General features: G+C 41.4%; 2 protein-coding genes across 2 annotated transcripts; both read left to right on the plus strand.

Annotated features, from left to right (window-relative positions):
• Window positions 1–689: 689 nt before the first annotated feature.
• On the plus strand, window positions 690–7940 carry LOC148096117 (long-chain specific acyl-CoA dehydrogenase, mitochondrial-like). Its single transcript, XM_087836768.1, has 11 exons — window positions 690–970; window positions 3779–3958; window positions 4039–4176; window positions 4534–4698; window positions 4790–4856; window positions 4938–5102; window positions 5450–5551; window positions 5855–5968; window positions 6120–6247; window positions 6333–6419; window positions 6502–7940. Exons 1-11 carry the CDS (start codon window positions 882–884, stop codon window positions 6593–6595), a joined length of 1329 nt encoding a protein of 442 aa, XP_087692894.1. The 5' UTR covers window positions 690–881; the 3' UTR covers window positions 6596–7940.
• On the plus strand, window positions 7940–25019 carry LOC148096118 (long-chain specific acyl-CoA dehydrogenase, mitochondrial-like). Its single transcript, XM_087836769.1, is given in 10 exon segments — window positions 7940–8227; window positions 21679–21843; window positions 21935–22001; window positions 22083–22247; window positions 22594–22695; window positions 22999–23112; window positions 23264–23391; window positions 23477–23544; window positions 23547–23562; window positions 23645–25019. Coding segments are annotated over 9 exon segments (918 nt in total). The 5' UTR covers window positions 7940–8227; window position 21679; the 3' UTR covers window positions 23739–25019.
• The last annotated feature ends 1020 nt before the right edge of the window (window positions 25020–26039 follow it).

Below are 26039 nucleotides of genomic sequence, written 5' to 3' on the forward strand. Positions count from 1 at the left end.
TATGATTTTTTGAAATTGTTGGAATTTCTTCCAGATGAGTGATATTCTCACCTTGCCGCCCCTTATTAAGGTTAGGATATGTATTTTTTTTAAATTCCAATCCATTCTTCTTTGGCAGCATTTTAATAACCTTGATCAGATTTGATGGTTTTGTTACAGACTTTTCAAAAAAGTGTTTTGCTATTCTTTCAAAAATGTGGGGATTAAATTGTGTTAAAATGTACAAAACAGTGATGTCATGTTTTGTGGCGAGGACCCAGGCACAGAGAGACTTGGTGAATTTAAGAAACTTATGATTTAGTAAAGAAATTTGCAGACTTACACAGAGATGGTAAAATTATGATGACTGATAATGGAGATGAAGACAACAGACGATGAGGACAGGGAGGAACAGGGATTTAAATGCACCAAGGAGGCAGTCAGAGAGAACTCGGGACAACTGAAGGCATTTAGGGATGCAGGGACTGACAGAGATGGGGAAGAAGTCTCATTGTGATGAGTAAAGTTTACCTTGCCTGGATGGGCAGCTCTCTGGGTGCTCAGCACCCCCAAAGCTCTGATCCTAGAATCGCCCCTGCTTAAATCACACAAAGCTCATGTAGAAACAAACGAACAAAACATGTTCTTCATTTCTGTCAACCACACGTTTCCAGCTATCATGGTTGCTAGGCAACCTGGGCAGCGCGACAGAGGCTAGACCGTCCCATTTCACAAGCCTCACACTTCAGGCCTAAGCGCTCTTTGTGTACGCGGCCCTTGAGGACCGTTGAGGCTGCGTACTATAAGGCTGCAGACCCTGAATTGGGATACAGCCTTAGTGTCGCTCAAACGATCTTTTCTGTGTTCGTCTTTTTCCTGTGAAGTTGTACTTTGATTTGAATATGTTGGCGAACAGAATAATCGGAACTTGTGTTTTCGGACTGAGAAATGTGTCTGGAAGAGGACCGCCGCTCTCTGCAGTTTCTGCAAGGTAAAAATGCGCAGTTAAAGCTGTTTCTGGTGAGCTGGAGCCGCATCTGTCGATATCAGCGCAAAGAAATGCATTCAAAGCTGTGAGCGAAACATTTACGCTGTTTTAGGAAATAGTTTTACTTTGCATGATTTTAGTTATATTTTTTTTATAGTTGCGGAGCATTTTTATAATACAGAAAAAGGTCGGACTGTATTATGTGTCTGTGCGGTTCCCTTTGACACACTTTATGGTGACCTGTTGATTACATGGAGACCTTTTAATGTGAAAATCGAAACCAGAATCTCAAAATTTAGTGAACGTTTTAAAATTACAGCAGTCTAAAAAGGAAGATACACGAGTTTGGCCATTTTTGTCTAAATAAAACATGTTATGGTTGAGAGTTGTTGTTGTTTTAAGTCAAAATTAAATCGTATTGAAGTCTCCACACATTGAAGTGTGCCTAAAGGTAGTTTGAAAGCTTCCCATATTAAATAAACTGTCTGTGTGCTGAAGAGATGTCAACTGAAGCTGATCGGACAGGCTGTACTTCCATGTAATTCCATGTAAAGTTGGTGTAACCTTTATTTAAGGCGTCATTAAGAAATCATTCTTATTTACAGCGGCAACGAGGGAAGAAAAGCAAAGCAGAGGTAGTTAAAGTGTAAAATCTCACCAGTAGATGTCAGTGGGTTGTAGATTGTAGTCAACGCAGTTTGTTTTCTTACCTCTTCCAATTCAAGTCAATAACCTTGGGTGTGGTGGCCACTATAAGACAACCATATTTTAGTAAGCTAAGCGCTCATTTTTGTACACTCTATATTTTAAAATATTTGAATAATGTTAACACTTAGCAATTTATTTACATCAATTAATTATGTTGGAGGATTTCACATTTTTACTTACCAGTCACCTCAAAAACTGATCGTCATTCATCTGTACTGTGAAGTGTGTACATGTCAGATTTGACTGGAGGAGTCTGTAAAACTTTGTGAAACGAGTCAGATAAAAGTCGATGCGGCAGTAAAGGTCACTTCTGACCACTGACAGTGATACTGAGATGATTTTATTAAGGATATGTTTAACATTTCTGTCAATAAACACAGCTGTTTTTCCCCAACGTATGCTGGCGTTAGCTAACGTGAGTGAAACGTTCTTTTAAGTGGATCTAAAGTTGTTGGGTGCTTAGCGAATAAACTCTCATGTGTGGAAATGTAATCGAACTGTTTATCAGAGGGAAAGCGTGATTGTTAGGATGCTTGAGTCAATCATTAGCATGTTAGCCTATAATCAGTTTTAGTTGTTGGCTCATTGTTAGCTGTCCAGAGGGTCACATGTCTAATCTTCTGACATTAAGTAACTGTGGCAGAGAATAAAAAAGCATGTTTAGTGTGTTTGCATCCTGCTCTCAGTTCAGTTCAGCAGCTGAAGCTTAAGGTGAGGAGGAAGAGGATGCTTTACTCAGATGTGTTGTCTCTTGTTCTTCACATTTTCACTCCTTTGGTTTTTTGCCTCAGATGATAAAATATATGTATGATCTTTTATATCTTGAGTGTGATGGTGGAGGTAGGAATTTAAATTTGCCTCCATGCCTATCTGTTCTCTTTTCTTCTTTCTTTTGCGCACTACAAATGTTGCTGGTCCTTAGCTACATACATAAAACATAATTAGTTTATGTTCTATTATCAGAATACAACAGTTTGTTTCAAGACTTATCCCAAAAGGTTGATTCTGTTCATCTGGACGTAGCGTTTTCAGTGGGAGAAACATTTCGTCACTCATCCAAGTGACTTCTTCAGACTTAGCTGACTGCAGGTTTCCCCAATCTTATAAACAGTACATTTGCACAATAACTGAAACTAGCCCATTGAATGAACAATGGACTGTGAGGTCAGTTTCTTGGTCATTAATATGCAAATTGTCATGACCATTGATCAACAACCACCAATTAAAACCCACTGATCAAAACCCACTGATCAAAGCCCACTGATCAATGGCCATGAGTACCACTCACAGAGAGTCATGGCAATCCTCCTGGCACTTAACAGCGTACACTATATTACTCTGTGCCAGGGGACCCGATCCTTGGGGTGGAACAATTTTTGATCACATACCTGAATCACTTGGTGTATTCCAGGGTAGGATAACAAACTCCTCTCTTCCAATTCTTCCATGTACAAATTGGCCACGATGGGTAAAACTGGGGAACCCGTGGTACACCCATGTTTCAGCCTGTAGTGCTGACCACTGTATGTAAAATATATGGAATGAAGACACAGTTCCAAGAGTAAAGAATATATGTACCAAAGATACATAAACAGGGAGTGCCATTAAGACCAATTGTCTGCTTGATCAACTTGGTCACCTATAACATCTCAAAGTTTCTAGCTTAGATCCTCAGGCAGCTCTGAACATCACATCCAGAACACCTTTTTATTTTTTTTGAGAAGTTGAGAAAGATGAAACAATGGTCTCATACGATGTTACATCTCTGTTCACCTGTGTTCTTGTCACTGGATCAGTGGAGGTAGCTCGTAAGAGATTACAGGATGCAATTTTTTTAAAGTTGAAATATTGATACATCAGTTGTTTTTGTTTCTGGTCCTCAGCTGTATGTAATGGTCTGTTTTGGAGGGTTTTGTTTGTTTTTTCTGTCCTTTCTGTGTATGTGTATTTCTTTAATTTAATAGCAGCTTTCATGAAATTCAGGACAGAGGCACAAAATCTGCTGCCACTGCTTTAGCTGAGTGAGTTAATTTGTCATGGAGCTTCCAGGTCAGGCACTTGCTGGCTGTGTAGTGACGCGTGGTTGAATTTCTGTCCCCGCAGATTTCAGCACAGTAAGTTTGAGGAGTTCAGGCAGCCCGCATCCTCAGGCCGACCTGAGACCTCCAGCGCCAAATCCCTGATGGACATCGGGACCCGCCGGATCTTCAATGAGGACCATGACCTCTTCAGACAAAATGTGCGGCGCTTCTTCCAAGAGGAAGTGGTGCCTTACCACAAAGAGTAGGTGGAAGTTTGATGACCTACCAAGAATTATTAAAATAAGCCTTTAATAGCTTTACTTCAACTGTTTTTTGTTGCAGGTGGGAGAAGGCAGGTCAGGTGAGCAGGGAGGTGTGGGAAAAGGCTGGTGAGCAAGGTCTGCTGGGAGTAATGACACCAGAAGAGCATGGTGGCATAGGAAGAGACCTGTTTTCTGCAGCTGTCATATGGGAGGAGCAGTGAGTTGTCCTTCAAACCACCGTTCAATATCTGAAGCTATTTGCCAACACTCAGAGAGACTGAAATATTTTAGCAGTGAGTTCCAGCTGAGATGTTATTTTAAAAACACAAGAAAGAGAATTAAGCTTTTTCCAAGTGAGGACATGTGATCGATCCATTGCTGCAGTGCTGCAGGTTTTTTTTTTATCCAGGTATGATTTTACCACTTCAGAAAGCTTGGAGAACTGTTGCTCAATACCGTTTAAGAAAAAAACAATCACAAGAAAGTAGCTTTAGTGATGATGACCAGTGTATTTGCCAGATAGTCAGCTATCTCTTCATCCTTCATCTCATCTCTGCTGTCTGCACCACTACAGAATGTATTGCAACTGCACAGGCCCAGGTTTCATGTTGCACTCTGACATCGTCATGCCCTACATCGTCAACCACGGCAGCAAGGAACAGATCAAACACTTCATCCCAAAGATGACCGCTGGGAAATGTATCGCTGCCATCGCCATGACTGAGCCAGGAGCAGGCAGGTCAGGACTCAATCACAGATGTAACATCAAGAAATCAGCACACATAATGTCAGGTAGCTTCAGTGACTCAGCTCCTCTATTTTTTTTCCAGTGACCTTCAGGGTGTGAGGACGTATGCCAAGAAGGATGGCAGTGACTGGATCCTCAACGGCAACAAGGTACTGAGTCAAGACTTCAAAATTATCCACTCAATTACATTTAAAGTCCAGTACTGATATTACTCCATCTGACCTCTTCAGGTATTTATTTCAAATGGTTGGATGGCAGATCTGGTGGTGGTAGTGACCGTGACCAACCGAGAGGTGAAGACGGCAGCACACGGGATCAGTCTGTTCCTGGTGGAGGAGGGCATGAAGGGCTTTCACAAAGGGCGGAAGCTGGAGAAGATTGGCCTGAAAGCCCAGGTACCAGGGTCATGGAAATATATGAAGTGCCCCTACATCATTTTTTATGGTCTACAAGTGTAGGTTTAACTGGTTCAGTGCTTCAAAATCAAAAAGAAGTATCTGTCTAAAACAGCTTTTGTGTCTGTGGGACGATCAGACTGCTCTGATTGTTCAGCTGAAGAAACAAAGGCAATTTTGATTGCACATATAACTCTCTTAGCGCTTTAAATTTCAAACTTTTACTGTAAATTACAGTTTATACAAATGCATGAGGCTAAAAAGTGACAACAGAACTTGGTCATTTGTGCTACTAAGGATTTATACTTCATTACATCCTCTCACTTGTGTTTCTGGTTCTTTCAAAGGACACAGCTGAGTTATTCTTCGAGGATGTGCGCCTCCCAGCTGATGCCCTCTTAGGAGAACTCAACAAAGGTTTCTATTACCTGATGAATGAACTCCCTCAGGTGAACACAACATTTATGGCATGTTCGTATCAGAAACATTTAATGCCTCCACTGAAGGAGTAACTCTCCATACCTTGAACCTGGGTGGAGATCCAGTCTGGCTGCACCCATATTTTTACAAAATGAAATACCTAAAACATCTTTATATTCATAACTTAGTCAAATCTGAACCTACAGACATGTATCTTTGGATTTTTAGCCTCATCGTCCTAAATATGTTTTATCACGTGCTTGTACACATCATCTGCAGATAACGTCTCACTTGGGTTAATTTGACGTCAAACAACCTTTTCCCTTCTCTAGGAGCGTCTGCTGGTTGCTGACATGGCCATAGCGAGCTGTGAGTTCATGTTTGAGGAAACCAGAAATTATGTAATGCAGCGGAAGGCTTTCAGCAAAACAGTCGCTCACCTTCAGGTCTTTATAGTAATTCTTTTGGTGAATATTTTTAGGATATTTCATGTAAGGATATAGTCTGTCCTGATGAGTTCCTATTAAAAAAGGACCAGTTTATCAAATCATCCTCCCAGTCATCATACTATCTGTTTTTTGTCTTTGTGCTCCACAGACTGTGCAGCACAAGCTAGCAGAGCTAAAGACCGAGATCTGTGTGGGTCGAGCCTTCCTGGATAGCTGCCTTCAGCTCCATGCTGAGAAAAGCCTGGATCCTGCCACGGCCTCCATGGCCAAGTATTGGTGAGTTTTTGGAGTTTACCACCTCATGAACTAAAGGCTGAGCTGTGTTGTTGTCACGCGCTGATGTACTTCATCTTATCTGAAGGGCGTCTGACCTCCAGAACAGAGTGGCCACTCAGTGCCTGCAGCTCCACGGAGGCTGGGGGTACATGTGGGAATACCCCATCGCCAAGTTAGTATCACGTAAACATTGCAACAGAGAGCTTTGATTGTTTTGGGGGTTTTCCAGTTCATCAACATGTTTGCGTTTTCAGGGCATTTGTGGACTCGCGAGTTCAGCCTATCTACGGAGGAACCAACGAGATCATGAAGGAGCTCATCGCTCGTACCATCGTCAGCCAGAAGTGAAACTGGGTTGTTGTCTTTTGTAATCTTTTTTTTTTTTTTTTAATTTAGGAATTCAGAATCTTCAGGTACAATGTAAAAAGACTGGATCTAGTGTAGCTAAAAACAACACTAGGAACGTGTCCTGATGACAGCCATGCTTTTTCAGTTAAAATTTAACAACATACTCAGAAAAAACAAAAACACAAAAACCCACAAAACTGTCAATAAAGATCTCCAGTTTAGTTTTTTTTTTCTGTAGATATTACACTCATATCATTATGTGAATTATTTTGGCTGTGATAGCCGTGCAGTGGAAGTGTGAATGTGAACACCAGTACGTCCACTGGTTTAATTATACTTGAAATTTTCAGATCGATAAAGGGAATAAAAGAACACTGTTTGCTCTTTGCTCTAATTCTGTAAATGTTCAACCACTGTATTCCCCTTTATGACCCTTTTAAAGAGAAGTTTTGAGCAGCAGGTGGGCGGAGCTTCTGCCCTCACACGACTATATATGTAATATTAAAGATGGACATACACTGACCTGAATGCTAATAATTTTAGCATTCAGCATTGCTACAGTACACATATGACAGGAAATACAGAGAATTTTCTTTAACAAAGTTTGTCAGCAATGCCTTGTTTTAGCATTGCTAATGTGGCCAGTCTGCATCAGATTAAAGATATCTGATGTAATTTTCCTTATAGGAGGTTTTCTTTTTCAAAATCAGTGTTTGTTAATATGCACTTAATTGCCTGCTTTCATAATCTGCCACTCTCAGTTAGCGGTCTCATTCTGCTGGTGTTTTTATGGTAGGGTGACCATATTTTGATTTCCAAAAAAGCCCAGTCATGAATAATTTTAATAATACCATTTGCTTAAAGAAAACATGAACATATTTAAATGATGTCTTCTCGGTGCAGTTAATGAATGGTAAAATAAAAAATGCCATACAGGCTTTTACAAGTCAACAAGTGCAAAAAAAAGAGGACAGTTTTATGGACTAAACAAATCGTTTGTATTTGTGATATTAACGTCGTTTAAAGGCAAATCCACGCTTTATTTGGACTCAATCATAAGCGAGACCCACCTCACATAACAACCGTACTTCTCAGGTGTTCACATTTAAAGGCACCCGTGAAACAATCCGAGTGATGCTGGATCTTATTGATATATTGCAAAAGGAATCTGGAAGTAAAAGTTTTCAGGCCTTGTTTCAGTTTTTAAAAGAGGGGAAATTGTTTGGAAGGATTTGAGGGGGGGGGTTTGAGCGACGTTCCAGCCCACACTCCATACCAGTTGGTGGCGGTAATGCACCTTTCAGTTGTTTGCCAACCGCCAATAAAAATGTAGAAGAAGAGAGTGACGCCTCTTACGCTGTATCCTAATTCAGGTGCTGTGTCCCAATTCAGGGTTTGCACGCCTGAAGTACGCATTTTAAGTGCGATTACGTCACCGCCACGCGACGACGGCTGTCGCAATTCGAAGTGTACTTCAAATGCATACTCCAAATGCACCGTCGATTTCCCCAAATATCAAGCGTGGTCCGGTGCACGCTTCGTGGTCCCATATATCCCACAATTCATAGCGCGGCGGTGGGTGTGGATAATTTTGCCGCAAAATACGGCAGAAGGGAGCGGCCGAAGAGTGAAGTAAGTACTGAATATGATGTCACTTATTTATGTGCAAATGTTTAATAACTAAGAACATTAAAACATTGCTGTTGGCCACATGTTGGCAAAGTTATGTGACATTAGTGATATTTGTACTTTCAGCCTCTATATATATATATATATATATATATATATATATCTCATAATAATCTGACAATACTATAATATTGGCCATATTATGTTTACATTACCACAGAGAGATGATTTTAGTCTCATGAACAACAAGAGCTAATTGTTATTTACTAACTACTCTTGTAATGACTGTTCAGTACAGAAATGAAGCCCAACAATCATGTTTTACAGTCCTGTGGTCTCAGCCTCAGATACTCAACTAATCAAAGTGATGTCATGACAAAAATGAGTGACCAACAAAACATTTTTCTCCTTCATTTATGTCACACAATCTCCCGTTTCTCGCGGTTAGTATCATGGTTGCTAGGCAACCTGAACAGCGCGACGAAGGCTCGACCGTCCCATTTCACAAGCCTCTTGCTGTGTCCCATTTCAGGGTCTGCACGCTTGAAGTACGCATTTTAAGTGCGGTTGCGTCACCGCCACGCGACGACGGCTGTCGCAATTCGAAGTGTACTTGAAATGCATACTCCAAATGCGCCGTCGATTTCCCCAAATATCAAGCGTGGTCCGGTGCACGCTTCGTGGTCCAATATATCCCACAATTCATAGCACGGCGGTGGGTGTGGATAATTTTGCAGCAAAATACGGCAGAAGGGAGCGGCTGAAAAGTGAACTGTCAAAAGTAAGTACTGAATATGACGTCACTTATTCATGTGCGAATGTTTAATAACGAAGAACATTAAAACATTGCTGTTGGCCACATGTCGGCAAAGTTATGTGACACTAGTGATGTTTGTACTTTCAGCATTAACTTGGTTTTAAAGCCTCTATTTCTAAATATACATATAGTCGACCTTAATCTTACAGAGAATCTGATGATTTTATGGATGATTAAAGTCAGTCATATATCCACAAACACAACAAGCTGAAAGTCAGTGATATATATCTATATAACACCCAGCACGCCCCTGCGGGCGGTTTTATCCTTCAAGCTCGGGTCCTCTACCAGAGGCCTGGGAGCTTGAGGGTCCTGCGCAGTATCTTAGCTGTTCCCAGGACTGCGCTCTTCTGGACAGAGATCTCCGATGTTATTCCCGGGATCTGCTGGAGCCACTCGCCTAGCTTGGGAGTCACCGCACCTAGTGCTCCAATTACCACGGGGACCACCGATACCTTCACCCTCCACATCCTCTCGAGCTCTTCTCTGAGCCCTTGGTATTTCTCCAGCTTCTCGTGTTCCTTCTTCCTTATATTGCTGTCATTCGGAACCGCTACATCGATCACTACGGCCGTCTTCTTCTGTTTGTCTACTACCACTATGTCTGGTTGGTTAGCCACCACCATTTTGTCCGTCTGTATCTGGAAGTCCCACAGGATCTTAGCTCGTCATTCTCCACCACCCTTGGGGGCATTTCCCATTTTGACCTCGGGACTTCCAGGTTATACTCGGCACAGATGTTCCTGTACACTATGCCGGCCACTTGGTTATGGCGTTCCATGTATGCCTTGCCTGCTAGCATCTTGCACCCTGCTGTTATGTGCTGGATTGTCTCTGGGGCATCTTTACACAGCCTGCACCTGGGGTCTTGCCTGGTGTGATAGACCCCAGCCTCTATGGATCTTGTACTCAGAGCTTGTTCTTGTGCTGCCATGATTAGTGCCTCTGTGCTATCTTTCAGTCCAGCTTTGTCCAGCCACTGGTAGGATTTCTGGATATCAGCCACCTCCTCTATCTGCCGGTGGTACATACCGTGCAGGGGCCTGTCCTTCCATGATGGTTCCTCGTCTCCCTCCTCTTTCTTGGGTTTCTGCTGCCTGAGGTATTCACTGAGCATGCTGTCAGTTGGGGCCATCTTCGTGATGTATTCTTGGATGTTCGTTGTCTCATCCTGGACTGTGGTGCTGACACTCACCAGTCCCCGACCCCCTTCCTTCCGCTTAGCGTACAGCCTCAGGGTGCTGGACTTGGGGTGAAACCCTCCATGCATGGTAAGGAGCTTTCTTGTCTTTATGTCAGTGGCTTCTATCTCCTTCTTTGGCCAGCCTATTACCCCAGCAGGGTACCTGATCACGGGCAGGGCGTACGTGTTGATGGCCCGGATCTTGTTCTTACCGTTCAACTGACTCCTCAGGACTTGCCTGACCCTCTGCAGGTACTTGGTGGTTGCAGCTTTCCTAGCGGCCTCTTCATGGTTCCCATTCGCCTGCGGGATCCCCAGGTACTTGTAACTGTCCTCTATGTCTGCAATGTTGCCTTCTGGTAGTTCAATCCCCTCAGTTCTGACTACCTTCCCTCTCTTTGTTACCATCCGACTACACTTCTCCAGCCCGAACGACATTCCAATGTCATTGCTGTATATCCTGGAGGTGTGGATCAGTGAATCGATGTCTCGTTCACTCTTGGCATACAGCTTGATGTCATCCATGTACAGGAGGTGGCTGACAACTGCTCCGTTCCGTAGTCGGTATCCGTAGCCAGTCTTGTTAATGATCTCACTGAGGGGGTTCAGGCCTATGCAGAACAGCAGTGGGGACAGAGCATCTCCTTGGTAGATCCCGCACTTGATGGTGACTTGTGCTATGGGCTTGGAGTTGGCCTCTAGTGTTGTACGCCACATCCCCATTGAGTTCCTGATGAAGGCTCTTAGGGTCCCATTGATCTTGTACAATTCTAGGCATTCCAGTATCCAGCTGTGGGGCATTGAGTCATAGGCCTTCTTGTAATCAATCCAGGCAGTGCACAGGTTGGTTAGTCTGGTCTTGCAGTCTCGGCTGACTGTTCTGTCTACCAGTAGCTGGTGTTTTGCGCCTCTGGTATTCTTGCCAATTCCTTTCTGTGTCCCGCTCATGTATTGACCCATGTGCCTGTTCATCTTAGCCGATATGATGCCTGACAGGAGCTTCCATGTAGTACTGAGGCAGGTTATTGGTCGGTAGTTGGAGGGGACTGGTCCCTTCTTGGGGTCCTTGGGGATCAGGACCGTCCGACCTTCGGTTAGCCATTCCGGGTGTCCCTCGTTAACTAGCAGCTGGTTCATTTGTGCTGCCAGACGCTCGTGGAGTGCAGTCAGCTTCTTTAGCCAGTAGGCGTGAACCATGTCGGGCCCTGGTGCTGTCCAACTCTTCATACTGGAGACCCTTTCTTGGATATCTGCCACTGTGATGGTTACTGGACCCTGTTCAGGGAGGTCGCTATGGTCTGCCCTCAGATCCACTAGCCACTGAGCATTGCCGTTATGGGTTGCGTCCTTCTCCCATATGCTCTTCCAGTATTGCTCCGTCTCCAGCCTTGGTGGTGCTGTTCTCTTATTATTGTTCCCTTGCCACTGAGAGTACACCTTTGCTGGTTCTGTGGAGAACAGCTGGTTTATTCTCCTGCCTTCTATCTCTCTGGTGTACCTCCTCAAGCGGCTGGCCAAGGCTGCGAGTCTTTGCTTGGCAGTTTCCAAGGCCTCAGGTATGGACAGCTTGCTGTATTTCTTATGCACCTTCTTTGTCGCACCTTTCTGCAACTCCGTTAGTTGGCTAACCTCCCTCCGTGCTACTTTGATCTTGCCCTCTAGCCTCCTTCTCCATGGAGGGTACTGCCCCTTGTGGCTGTTCAACTTGTAGCCAAGCATCTCACTGATCACTGCTGCCGTATTGTAGATCAGCTTGTTAGTGTCGGTAATCGTGGCTGTAGGTATCGTCCGTAGTGCTGCATTAACATCATCTAGCAGACCTTCTGAGGGTACTTCACGTAATCTTGGTAACCGGCTACGGGGGGTCCAGGTTTCAAGCTTGGCCATGATCCTATCTTTCAGGTCAGTTCCTCTTGCACTCAACGATCCATCTCCTGTCGCACTTGGGGCTATGTACCCAATCTCGGGTGGGGGTGATGATATCTCCCCCCTGACCTGGCGTCCTGACTCCTCCTTGCCGTAGCATTTATGTTGTACCTCGTCAATAAATTCTTTACAAATCCTACCATGTGAATTTATGGATTTTTTTTTCACATTCTGTCTCTCACAGTTGAAGTGTACCTCTGGTGCAAATTACTGACCTCTGTCATCATTTTAAGTGGGGGAACTTGCACAATCGGTGGCTGACTAAATACTTTTTTGCCCCACTGTATATATATATATACATATATATATATATATCATAATAATCTGACAATACTATAATATTGGCGATATTATATTTACATTACCATAGTGAGATGACTTTAGTCTCATGAACAACATTAACTAATTATTATTTACTAGCTAATCTTAAATGACTGTTCAGTACAGAAATGAAGCCCTTGAATCATGTTTTACAGTCCTGTGGTCTCAGCCTCAGATACTCAACTAATCAAAGTGATGTCATGACAAAAATGATTGACCAACAAAACAATTTTCTCCTTCATTTATGTCAAACAAAGCTGTATGTAACGTGTCTCGCGGTTAGTATCATGGCAACCTGAACAGCGCGACGAAGCATATACCGTCCCATATCACAAGCCTCTCACTTCCGCACTTCTCGTACTTATAGTACGCACCGTACGTAGTACGCGTAGTGCGCGTACTTCAAGCGTGCAGGCCCTGAAATGGGACACAGCCTCCCACTTCCTCACTTCTGGTACTTATAGCACCGTAAGTAGTAGCGTAGTGCGCGCACTTCAAGCGTGCAGACCCTGAATTGGGACACAGCCAGGGTCTGCAGCCTTTTTTTTTTTTAATTATTAAACTTTATTAAGAAACAGTATACAACCAGAACAAAATTGACATATGCCAGGGGATGTAATACACAGAATTACATGCATTCAAATAATTTGTAATTACTACAAATAGTAATAGTTTTCATAGCCTTTTTGTTAAGTGATCCACAAATCAATTTTATGTAACATAAAACATCATTATAGTAATGTTTAAAATTAGGCTTTTTGTTACTGTATTTGCATTTGTGAAAATAAAATTTAGGTAAGATAACTAACAAGTTTATTATAAAGTAAACATCCTCTTTTTTTTGCCTTCGAAAGAAACAAAATACAACATTTTCCCATTTACAGTAAAGTCTTTATAGAGATGTCCAGCAATGAATCTACTGAAGTCTTTCCAAAATGTTCTAGCGTATGAACAGATCCAGAAGAGGTGTTGCACAGTCTCAGGATGGCTTCCACAAAATCCACAGTTCACATTTATGTCCCTTTTGAACTTTGTCATATAATGATTAGCAGGATAAAATTTATGCAGTATTTTAAATGAGACTTCCTTCACTTTATTCGTTACCAGATACTTGTTAGGAATTGTCCATACTCTTTTCCAGTTAATGTCACTGACAAAGAAATTCCAATAAGAGACCACATGTGGAATAGGTAGAGATTCTGTCTGGAACAAAGCACGAATATTCTTATTACTTTTACTATGGTTTGTTAGACAGATTCTTCCTATGTGTGAATCTAAAGGGTTGGGGAGAGAAACAGATGATATGCAAGGTTGAATACCTTTAAAAAGCATTATAATACCTGTAGGTATTGCATCAAATAATATGGCATATTCTTTGGGTGTGGCTGGAAATTTATAGGTGTTTAAGAATTCTGAATAGGACATAAGCTGCCCATTAGGATTAAACAGCTGATTCACTAAAACAATCTGTTTCTCAACCCACCTAGAAAAAAATAATGATTTATTTTTATACACTATGTTCCTATTATTCCAAATTGAATACGTATGGGGTGTAAAGTTGTGTTTATATATAAGGGACCAAGCTAATAGAACTTGTTTGTGAAACATCGAAAGGTTTTCTGGAAGCTTATCTATATTATAATCACAACCTAAGATGAAACTTAGACCACCAAACTTAGAGAAAATGTGAGGAATAAAATTCCAAATGGATACCGGATTTTTAAGAAAATGTTTAGCCCAATTAATCTTAAATGTATTGTTTAGAGTAGTAAAATCCAAAACATTGAGACCACCGTGTTCATAGTCATTCATCAATACACTTTTTCTGATGTAATGTGTCCCGTTTTTCCAGAGGAAGTTGAAGAGCATTCGGTCAATATCCTTACAAGTTTTGCCGTCCACATGCAGAGAATTGCTGCATCAGTCGAGACAGACCTTCTGCTTTTGAGAGCAATACCCTTCCTCTTAAACTTAAATCTCTCAGCAGGTCTGCAGCCTTAAAGGCTGCATTTTAAGGCCGATTACGTCACAGCGGCGCGCTGAAGGCTGTCCCAATTTTTTTTTTTTTTTTGAACAGAAATGTACAACAATTATGGCAATCTCTACAAAGATTCTATTTTCCCAACATGAAATAGTATCAGAACAAGCTGAATTCCAACATATAGAAGATAGATAATGAACAGGAAGTACAAACAACAACAAATAAATAAATAAAAACAAACCCCAAACACGAAATGTGAAGAGAAAAACCTCAGGAAAGCAAAGAACCATGGGCCCAGAGTTAATTCATGTACATGGGCGAATCCTATGCAGGAAAGCGCGCCAGGCGTTCACTCAGAGTTTATTATATACTGCCCTCTCACGTAACACTCATGGGTGGAGTACAAGTTAGGAAAAAACAACTTCTTATCTGCTGCCTGCATACGAGGCTGCACAGGATGCAAGCTTGCAAGACGAAGAGGACAAGTTGATTAACGATCTTGTAGTGGGTTAAAACAATACATGTGGGTGTTTGTCTAACTTGAGCAACTTCCTCATGTGATCACTTTGCTCCAGCTAAAGAATTTGCTGACACGCTATGTACAGGCATTACTCTGCAATTTAAATAAGCTAAACATAAAGGTAATAAGGTAAAATCTTTTCACATTCTAGCCTGTGTTTAGCAATTTGAATTGTACGGCAAAACGCATATCATTTATCAGGACATAAATTCTTACAACATGTATTTTCAGTTAGTTTATCATAGAATGCATTTGCTGGTTTTTATGGGCAACTTAGATACTTGTATCAGAGTCTACATCATAGTCATCAGTAAGTAACTACTTGTCTTTCACATTTTCAGTTACTACATAATTAGTTGCACTTCATCTTCATTTAACAAATAGGAAAAGAAGTCTTCATGATCTTCATCGGTTTGTGGTACATCTGCGTGAGTGATAAACTTATCATCTGTGAAATTACAGCCTTTAAACAAGGTATAACACAAGTAAAGAAAAGCAAAATAAAATAAAAATATAATAAAGTAAAATAAAACCAGGAAAACTCCAACGCCGATCAACAGTCTCTTTAGAATCTGAAGCCATGTTTAAAGAATGTACATTATCTGGTATGTAGGTGCATGGTGTTGAATAAGACACACAATCCTCCTTTCTCAGCCAGGATCATGTCCAGTGCTACACGATATTGCATTACAGCAATTCAGAGAGCGTCCATTTCTTGGTTATGTCCCTCGTTGACCTTGCAGGATGCATTGAGGAACAAGCCGAATCTTTTTCCAGCATGTTTTCCAGTCCCTACCCATGGGAATAGGGCGTGGCGAACTTTCTGTCCTGTGATAGGAATACTTATGACTCTTCTACTGCAGAAAAAACCCCTCTGTGAAAAGGGTGCTGGGTCCAGTTATCTTACTGCTGTTATGATCCCAGCAGTCTTCAGAGTGTCATTGTATGCACAGTACAGTGACACAGCATTAGGTGATGTTCATAGGAAACTGCTGTTATCACCACCATAGCTTCTGGTTCCTGTGCTTTTCACATAATCATGATGTCATCCTCGGACTCCCTCTGCGCTGTCGATGGAGCTTGGCACGCTCCCCTCATCCTTCAGGTGCCCGTCTGTTGTCCAAAATCTCCTCTGTTGGCCTCTGGAAATCCCCCTTGGCACAGTTCTCATTCCAACGCAGCTTCGTGGTCCTTGCTGCGGCTCCAAAGTCTAATCTCATGATGGGCCCCAACCAGCTCGACCTTTGACCTCAACCACTGCCTGGGCTGTCAGCTATGCCTGGAATGGTTCTTGCTTCTCACCGGGCCTCTGAAGATTTCTCAGGAGATGACTGCTGCACCTGTATTTCCTTGCTAATAGGAAAAACTTCTATTTGGAGAGCATGTCAACAATCATCAAACCACATTCTTTAGTTCAGTGAACTTCACTTATAGGCCATCAAAGCCTCATCTGAACATGGATGCACTACTTTCATAGGTTTAATACCCATAAATGAACTGTTAATCACACAAATCGCTGTAAAAATCATATAAAACATAGTTTAATGTTAATTCATTGTTCATGTTAATCCTGGACCCCTCCTCTTGACGCATGGACACTCCCATGAGTCAACTCATCAAAACCAAATTCCTGTCTTAAAGAAAAAGGTTAGCTAGATCATGTCCCAGGCAACATCAGGGCATCTCCTCCTCTGGAGCAGCACCACTTCGGACCTATAATCCTGCAATAAAAGATGTTAGTGTGTTTTGCATATTAAGTTTGCTTAAAAACTGGCTCCGCCAGGAGCCTGCATACACACCATCATGGCCTGAAAAACAAGATCTGGAAGTGAAATCAAAATAACCTTCACATTTTCCCCAAAACACAGTGTAACAGTGTAAACACAGTTTCTTCACACATAAACCCAGAAATCTTGTAGTAGAAAAACATTAACTAGTTGTTCTGGTATAAATCACATGATCAAATCACAAGAATTGTAATGCTGTAGAGAAGAAAATGTAAATGTTAGCGCTGCGCGGGTGTATACACTCTTTCTCACAGTAATCTCTGTGAGCAACACAAACCCATGAATAACACACCCCTAGTAGATTCACAAACCCAGAAAGTGGCATTTAAAAGTTAAATCGGTATGCAACCTCGGATGTTGCTGTCATCTTTCTGCTCCTGTAAAAAGAAGCACGTAAATTCATCCACCCTTTTGGCCTGTCTAGGTGGAGGTTAACTTTGAGTCGTGGTCAAGTCTTGTCAGCTTTTACCAGTCAGTCAGTTTGTTTTTATTTCCATTTATTCATTCATCCATTCTTTCTTTCTTTGCTGATAGTGGAAACTATCGCCGCATTTGATTTCCACCCTCAGCAAAATGACGTCATTTCAAAAGAAAAAAGAAGAATTTTAGATCGGATTACCTCGCTGAATCCTTTTTAGGCAGGGACTCTCATTTTCTAATCGTCCCAAATAAGTGGCTTTCTCCTGAGCCCATTTTAATGTGGAGAAACTCACTTGTAACAATTTTCTTGACGACGTATCGTATAGCGCTTCTAATCGTGCAGATCTGCTCAGACAGAGATTATCGAACAAAACTTTCAGTGCACTGTGAAAGTATCAAAATAAAAAGGCCTTGTTACGTCATGACACAAGCTCCTCATCTCAGGAGGGTAAATCATACCATTAGCATGGTTTATCATACTATCATACTAATTGGCCGGCTCAACTTCACAACAAAAGAAAAATCATCAGCTAGATTCACTCCGAACCAACCATCAGCTGCACAACACACAATATTTATTATATGGAAAATACAAATATCAATAAATAAAATCCAAGTAGGGGGAGGAGAGAACCATTACAGCATCAAATCAGGTCACCCTGCTTCTCCATTTATTCAAAAAAACAAAACAAAAACTGCCTTAAACAGATTGCAAAATATAGGTATTTTATGCAATTTCAAAAAGAAAAAAAACTTTGGTGACTAATTAAGTGCCACTATTCAAAGATTCTATACATTTTTCTTAAATGGGGTGGCTGTAGCTCAGGAGGTAGAGCAGGTCACCTACTGATCGGAAGGTCGGTGGTTCGATCCCTGGCTCCTCCAGTCTGCATGTCAAGTATCCTTGGGCAAGATACTAACCCCAACTTGCTCTCCGATGCATCCATCGGAGTATGAATGTGTATGAATGTCGTTAGAAAGCACTAAGTATAGATAAAGTGCTTGTGAGAATGGGTGTGATTGGGTGAATGAGGCATATATGTATAGAGCGCTTTGAGTACTCCGGGAGAGTAGAAAAGCGCTATATAAGAATCAGTCCATTTATAAGCCTAATATGTTATTAGCTATGAGTTTAATCCCCAGATCTGTGCTTCTCACTCATTTAGGCCACAGATCTATTTTATCCAGTTTTCCTTTTTTCCCATCATCATAAAACATGTGACATGTTGTCATGCACTTCACAAAAGAAGTTTGTTCTGACGTATTCAGAGTTGTGTATCTAGGTACAGGATACACTCGCACATCAAAACAGGAAACTCAGTGTTTTAGAGTCTCCACTCTAACAAACTCCAACACATCTCATTCACTCGTGCTAAAATTCAGTCACCTTTCATTAATCTAAGAACGATCAACTAATTTGAATATCAGCTATTAACCCACTAAGATGACAGGACAACAGAAATGCATATTCAAAATGTTATCACAAAAATATAATTTCCCTCATACAGTAAATTACTTGTGCTGCATCAATCAAGCAGAAAACATCTCCCAATTTACTGTATTAACAACTAAATTTATTGTCTGATCACTGGTTGGTCAAACCAGAATCTTTTTTTTTCCCCCACAAAAGTTAAACTGTTGTCCTGCAACCTAGAGAGTCAATTTTTTTTTTATTAGATAAATTCAGCATTTGATAACAAGTGTATGTTAAATTTACACTATTTTAACACTGATGAGAGATAACAAGCTAATTTTCATTGCATGTGTGTTTGTGTTATTAGGCAGGTTTAATGCATGTCTGTGGAGCTGCACATCCAGCAGAGCATGTTCTTAAAGCTGCCTGTCCTACACATTTCTCTGCTATTATTTAATCATTTTGTAACTAATGTGCTATGAGTCCACTGATCTTTGCATCACACCAAGTGACTTGGACAAGATGGTAAACAGACTCACATGCTTAAGATGTTGTCTAATCTTCATGAGCTCTCTTGTATTTGGAAGTGTTAGTAGGGTTAATGCATGTTCTGCTTGTGTGTGTGTGATTTTTGTATGTTTCTTTTTGCAGTGTTTCAGACAGTCTCCTCAGTTCTCCTCAAACGTTCTTTTCACATGCACAGTGAATTTGCAGCTTGTTGGGAACACAGTGCCATTCATCCAATCAGGCAGGATGATGGGTTTGCTCTTCTTCTCTGATGCTGTTTGTCCACACTGCTGCTCCTTGCTGGGACTCTTTGCCCAGGACTTTGCTGCTGTCTCTTTATCTGCCATGTCATTGCTCTTTGGAGCTGCATTCCTTGACTTCAGGGAGGAGTGAGAGCTCGCTTGTGAGTTTGAGAGACACATGGTGCTGTAAATAAGTTAGCCAGAAACTTGGCCTGAATGTTTCTAATGATGTTAAACTATAACTTTCTTCCGACCGCTGCATGTGGAAAATTGATTCAGGTCTGCTTTTCACCTGAAAGTGACAAACTAAGACATTTTCATTATTATTATCACTGCTTAATCAGCACACACAACTCTCTCTCTCTGTGTTTTTTGTGAATTGTCCTTTCTTAAAAGCAGAAAATGAGATTGTAGTTTCTCTTGGCTGATAAACACAAAACCTTTTTCCTATGATTATTTTTCATCTACAATGTAATTTTTGTCTCTTTTTTACTCTTTTTTACTCTTTTTTTTTTTTTTTTTTTTTTTAAATAGCTGGTGACCTGCAGAATCACCGTTCTCACAATCAGAGGCAATTACTTTTACACAGCGCACTTTTTTTCATTATTCAGTCGGGTCTGTTTCCAACCCTTTTTAAACTACTTTAAACTCCCATATGGAAAAGAAATAGTAAAAACTTATATGACTTAACTCATGAAAGTAGCCACTTTCATGAGTAAATCATATAAGGCTTACATGATTTACTCATGAAAGTGGCCACTTTCTCATTACTTTCATATATTGTTTTAGTAAGTATCCAAAACATACAAGTTTCATTATATAATTTTTCAAGGGATCTTATATCTGTTTTTACTCTTGTATGCTTTTCATACAAGTTTCACACAAGACTGATACAAACTTTATAAGATTTATGTATATCTTTTCCATATGGGCTACTTTGATCTCCATGTATAAACACTAATTTGTCCGGCGCCTGGACATTTTTCTCTAGCCACTGCTCGTCAGCAGTGAATTTGGTGGGCTGATTACCCATTATCACACAACTGCAGAGCCGTCTCTGGCACGAGACGTGGGGGTGGTTGCTGACACGCCCTTCTACTTCATACTATTCATGAAGCGGTGCCAGTTTTATGGGATGAAACCCAACCTTTCCCCTTTGTCACCAGTACTTGAGCTCCTTACAGTAAATAAAAAGACAGTAACAATGGAAGTAGTACTTACTTCCGACACACAGAAAACAGACATTTACACACAGTCGCGCAGATCCTTACGGCGGATCACTCCTAAACCCTTACGGCGGGTGAGACCTTTAACGTGTTTTACTTTACAATCCTTTCGGCGGATTAGTCCTATGAACCCTTACAGTGGGTTAACCTTATTACACGTATTTTTAGAAATCCGTACAGTGGATTAGACTGTCAAACCCTTGCGGCGGGTGAAACCTATTTCCGTTTTACGCGAGTGTGATTGAGTGGATTCTTTACCTTTCCAAGATCTCTCCGTCTATGTTTGAGGTCTTTCACTGGATCCCAGCATCGTGGACCACTGATAAGAACACCGGCCACTCCTTCCATGGAGGAGGGTGTCAAAAAACCTCGGTGCGGGGTCCCAATGACGACAGGATACAGCGTAGATCTCTGGTTTGGAGTCACAACAATCGAGTTGCTTTTTCCAACTCCGACTCGGAGGACCAAGAAATGTAAGGAGAAAAACCTCAGGAAAGCAAAGAATCACGGGCCCAGAGTTAATTCATGTACATGGGCGAATCCTGTGCAGGAAAGCGCCCAGGCATCTGGTCAGACTTTATTATATACTCAAGTAACACTCATGGGTGGAGTACTAGTTAGGAAAAAACAACTTCTTATCTGGTGTTTGCATACGAGGCTGCACGGGATGCAGCCTTGCAAGACAAAGATGGACAAGTTGATTACGATCTTGTAGTGGGTTAAAACAATACATGTGGGTGTTGTCTAAACTTGAGCAACTTCCTCATGTGATCACTTTGTTCCAGCTAAAGAATTTGCTGACACGCTATGTACAGGCATTACTGTGCAATTCAAATAAAGCTAAACATAAACAATTATCACAGTTGAATAAAGATAATAAAGTAATATAATTCAAAATCTTTCAACAGATCCATTGCTGCAGTGCTGCAGTTTTTTGTTTTATCCAGGTATGATTTTACCACTTCAGAAAGCTTGGAGAACTGTTGCTCAATACCATTTTAAAAAAACAATTACAAGAAAGTAGCTTTAGTGATGATGATCAGTGTATTTGCCAGATAGTCAGCTATCTCTTCATCCTTCATCTCATCTCTGCTGTCTGCACCACTACAGAATGTATTGCAACTGCACAGGCCCAGGTTTTATGTTGCACTCTGACATCGTCATGCCCTACATCGTCAACTACGGCAGCAAGGAACAGATCAAACACTTCATCCCAAAGATGACCGCTGGGAAATGTATCGCTGCCATCGCCATGACTGAGCCAGGAGCAGGCAGGTCAGGACTCAATCACAGATGTAACATCAAGAAATCAGCACACATAATGTCAGGTAGCTTCAGTGACTCAGCTCCTCTATTTTTTTTCCAGTGACCTTCAGGGTGTGAGGACGTATGCCAAGAAGGACAGCAGTGACTGGATCCTCAACGGCAACAAGGTACTGAGTCAAGACTTCAAAATTATCCACTCAATTACATTTAAAGTCCAGTATTGATATTACTCCATCTGACCTCTTCAGGTATTTATTTCAAATGGTTGGATGGCAGATCTGGTGGTGGTAGTGACCGTGACCAACCGAGAGGTGAAGACGGCAGCACACGGGATCAGTCTGTTCCTGGTGGAGGAGGGCATGAAGGGCTTTCACAAAGGGCGGAAGCTGGAGAAGATTGGCCTGAAAGCCCAGGTACCAGGGTCATGGAAATATATGAAGTGCCCCTACATAATTTTTATGGTTTACAAGTGTAGGTTTAACTGGTTCAGTGCTTCAAAATCAAAAAGAAGTATCTGTCTGAAACAGCTTTTGTGTCTGTGGGACGATCAGACTGCTCTGATTGTTCAGCTGAAGAAACAAAGGCAATTTTGATTGCACATATAACTCTCTTAGCGCTTTAAATTTCAAACTTTTACTGTAAATTACAGTTTATACAAATGCATGAGGCTAAAAAGTGACAACAGAACTTGGTCATTTGTGCTACTAAGGATTTATACTTCATTACATCCTCTCACTTATGTTTCTGGTTCTTTCAAAGGACACAGCTGAGTTATTCTTCGAGGATGTGCGCCTCCCAGGTGATGCCCTCTTAGGAGAACTCAAAAAAGGTTTCTATTACCTGATAAATGAACTCCCTCAGGTCAACACAACATTTATGGCATGTTCATATCAGAAACATTTAATGCCTCCACTCAAGGAGTAACTCTCCGTACCTTGAACCTGGGTGGAGATCCAGTCTGGCTGCACCCATATTTTTACAAAATGAAATACCTAAAACATCTTTATATTCATAACTTAGTCAAATCTGAACCTACAGACATGTATCTTTGGATCTTTAGCCTCATCGTCCTAAATATGTTTTATCATGTGCCTGTACACATCATCTGCAGATAACGTCTCACTTGGGTTAATTTGACGTCAAACAACCTTTTCCCTTCTCTAGGAGCGTCTGCTGGTTGCTGACATGGCCATAGCGAGCTGTGAGTTCATGTTTGAGGAAACCAGAAATTATGTAATGCAGCGGAAGGCTTTCAGCAAAACAGTCGCTCACCTTCAGGTCTTTATAGTAATTCTTTTGGTGAATATTTTTAGGATATTTCATGTAAGGATATAGTCTGTCCTGATGAGTTCCTATTAAAAAAGGACCAGTTTATCAAATCATCCTCCCAGTCATCATACTATCTGTTTTTTGTCTTTGTGCTCCACAGACTGTGCAGCACAAGCTAGCAGAGCTAAAGACCGAGATCTGTGTGGGTCGAGCCTTCCTGGATAGCTGCCTTCAGCTCCATGCTGAGAAAAGCCTGGATCCTGCCACGGCCTCCATGGCCAAGTATTGGTGAGTTTTTGGAGTTTACCACCTCATGATCTAAAGGCTGAGCTGTGTTGTTGTCATGCGCTGATGTACTTCATCTTATCTGAAGGGCGTCTGACCTCCAGAACAGAGTGACCACTCAGTGCCTGCAGCTCCACGGAGGCTGGGGGTACATGTGGGTTACCCCATCGCCAAGTTAGTATCACGTAAACATTGCAACAGAGAGCTTTGATTATTTTGGGGGTTTTCCAGTTCATCAACATGTTTGCGTTTTCAGGGCATTTGTGGACTCGCGAGTTCAGCCTATCTACGGAGGAACCAACGAGATCATGAAGGAGCTCATCGCTCGTACCATCGTCAGCCAGAAGTGAAACTGGGTTGTTGTTTTTTGTAATCTTTTTTTTTTTTTTTTTTAATTTAGGAATTCAGAATCTTCAGGTACAATGTAAAAAGACTGGATCTAGTGTAGCTAAAAACAACACTGAGAACGTACAATGTACAACGTGCTACAGTACACATATGACAGGAAATACAGAGAATTTTCTTTAACAATGTTTGTCAGCAATGCCTTGTTTTAGCATTGCTAATGTGGCCAGTCTGCATCAGATTAAAGATATCTGACGTAATTTCCCTTATAGGTTTTCTTTTTCAAAATCAGTGTTTGTTAATATGCACTTAAATGCCTGCTTTCATAATCTGCCACTCTCAGTTAGCGGTCTCATTCTGCTGGTGCTTTTATGGTAGGGTGACCATATTTTGATTTCCAAAAAAGCCCAGTCATGAATAATTTTAATAATACCGTTTGGTTAAAGAAAATATGAACATATTTAAATGATGTCTTCTCGGTGCAGTTAATGAATGGTGAAATAAAAAATGTCATACAGGCTTTTACAAGTCAACAAGTGCAAAAAAAAGAGGACAGTTTTATGGACTAAACAAATCGTTTGTATTTGTGATATTAACATAGTTTAAAGGCAAATCCACGCTTTATTTGGACTCAATCATAAGCGAGACCCACCTCACATAACAACCGTACTTCTCAGGTGTTCACATTTAAAGGCACCCGTGAAACAATCCGAGTGATGCTGGATCTTATTGATATATTGCAAAAGGAATCTGGAAGTAAAAGTTTTCAGGCCTTGTTTCAGTTTTTAAAAGAGGGGAAATTGTTTGGAAGGATTTGGGGGGGGGGGTGTTGTTTTTTTGTTTGTTTGTTTTGAGCGACGTTCCAGCCCACACTCCATACCAGTTGGTGGCGGTAATGCACCTTTCAGTTGTTTGCCAACCGCCAATATAATGTAGAAGAAGAAGAAGAGCGTGACGCCTCTTACGCTGTATCCTAATTCAGGTGCTGTGTCCCAATTCAGGGTTTGCACGCCTGAAGTACGCATTTTAAGTGCGGTTACGTCACCGCCACGCGATGACGGCTGTCCCAATTCAAAGTGTACTTCAAATGCATACTCCAAATGCACTGTTGATTTCCCCAAATATCAAGCGTGGTCCGGTGCATGCTTCGTGGTCCCATATATCCCACAATTCATAGCGCGGTGGTAATTTTGATAATTTTGCGCAAAATACGGCAGAAGGGAGCGGCCGAAGAGTGAAGTAAGTACTGAATATGATGTCACTTATTTATGTGCAAATGTTTAATAACTAAGAACATTAAAACATTGCTGTTGGCTGCATGTTGGCAAAGTTATGTGACATTAGTGATGTTTGTACTTTCAGCCTCATATATATATATATATATATATATATATATATATATATATAGATAGATAGATCTGCCTAGATCTGAGAATATTATGCTTGGAATGTGAAACCAAAGGCTATTTTGACTTCTTAAAAATGACCTAAGCCAATTTATTTTTAGGGTGCCATTTAAGCTGTCAAATTCAATAGCTTGCAAACCTCCATCTTCAAAATGTTTGACTAAATTACCTTGCCTAATATAGTGGGTTTTGCGTTTCCATATAAAATCAAAGTTTAGCTGGTTAATAGATTTGATTGCTGATTTAGGCACTTCTGCCGCATATGCACAATATACTAGCCTGGAGATACTTTCCATTTTGGTGAGAAGAATTCTACCCAGAATCGATAAGTCTCTCTGAGCCCAGTTATTTAAATGAGTTCTACAAATTTGGATTTTCTCCCAAATATTAAGGTTATCTAAGTCAGTCTTATTCCTGGTTATATACACACCCAAATATTTGACAGTGGATTTAACAGGAATATTAAAAGTGTTAGAAATAGTACAAATATTTAAGGGTAACATCTCACATTTGTTTAAATTTAGATTTAACCCTGAAGCTTTTGAGAAAGTTTCAATAATCTGCAGAATTTTGTGGATTTCCATCCATCCATCCATCTTCCTCCGCTTTATCCGAGGCCGGGTCGCGGGGGCAGCAGCCTAAGCAAAGAGGCCCAGGCCTCCCTCTCCCCAGCCACCTCCTCCAGCTTATCCGGGGGAACACCAAGGCGTTCCCAGGCCAGCCGAGAGATATAATCACTCCAGCGTGTCCTGGGTCTGCCCCGGGGCCTCCTCCCGGTGGGACATGCCTGGAACACCTCACCCAGGAGGCGCCCAAGGGGCATCCTTGTCAGATGCCCAAACCACCTCAGCTGGCTCCTTTTGATGTGGAGCAGCAGTTTCCATTTTCTAATATTTCTGT

This window comes from Neolamprologus brichardi, chromosome 23 (assembly GCF_056152115.1).
Source record: "Neolamprologus brichardi isolate AB-2024 chromosome 23, ASM5615211v1, whole genome shotgun sequence".
Classification (NCBI taxonomy): Eukaryota; Metazoa; Chordata; class Actinopteri; order Cichliformes; family Cichlidae; genus Neolamprologus; species Neolamprologus brichardi.

Bases quoted from the DNA above. Each gene is read 5' to 3' on its own strand.
- LOC148096117 (XM_087836768.1), top strand. From the start codon at position 882: ATGTTGGCGAACAGAATAATCGGAACTTGTGTTTTCGGACTGAGAAAT. The intron at 5,103-5,449 runs GTACCAGGGTCA...GTTCTTTCAAAG, and splicing joins AGATTGGCCTGAAAGCCCAG to GACACAGCTGAGTTATTCTT. The intron at 6,248-6,332 runs GTGAGTTTTTGG...TCTTATCTGAAG, and splicing joins GCCTCCATGGCCAAGTATTG to GGCGTCTGACCTCCAGAACA.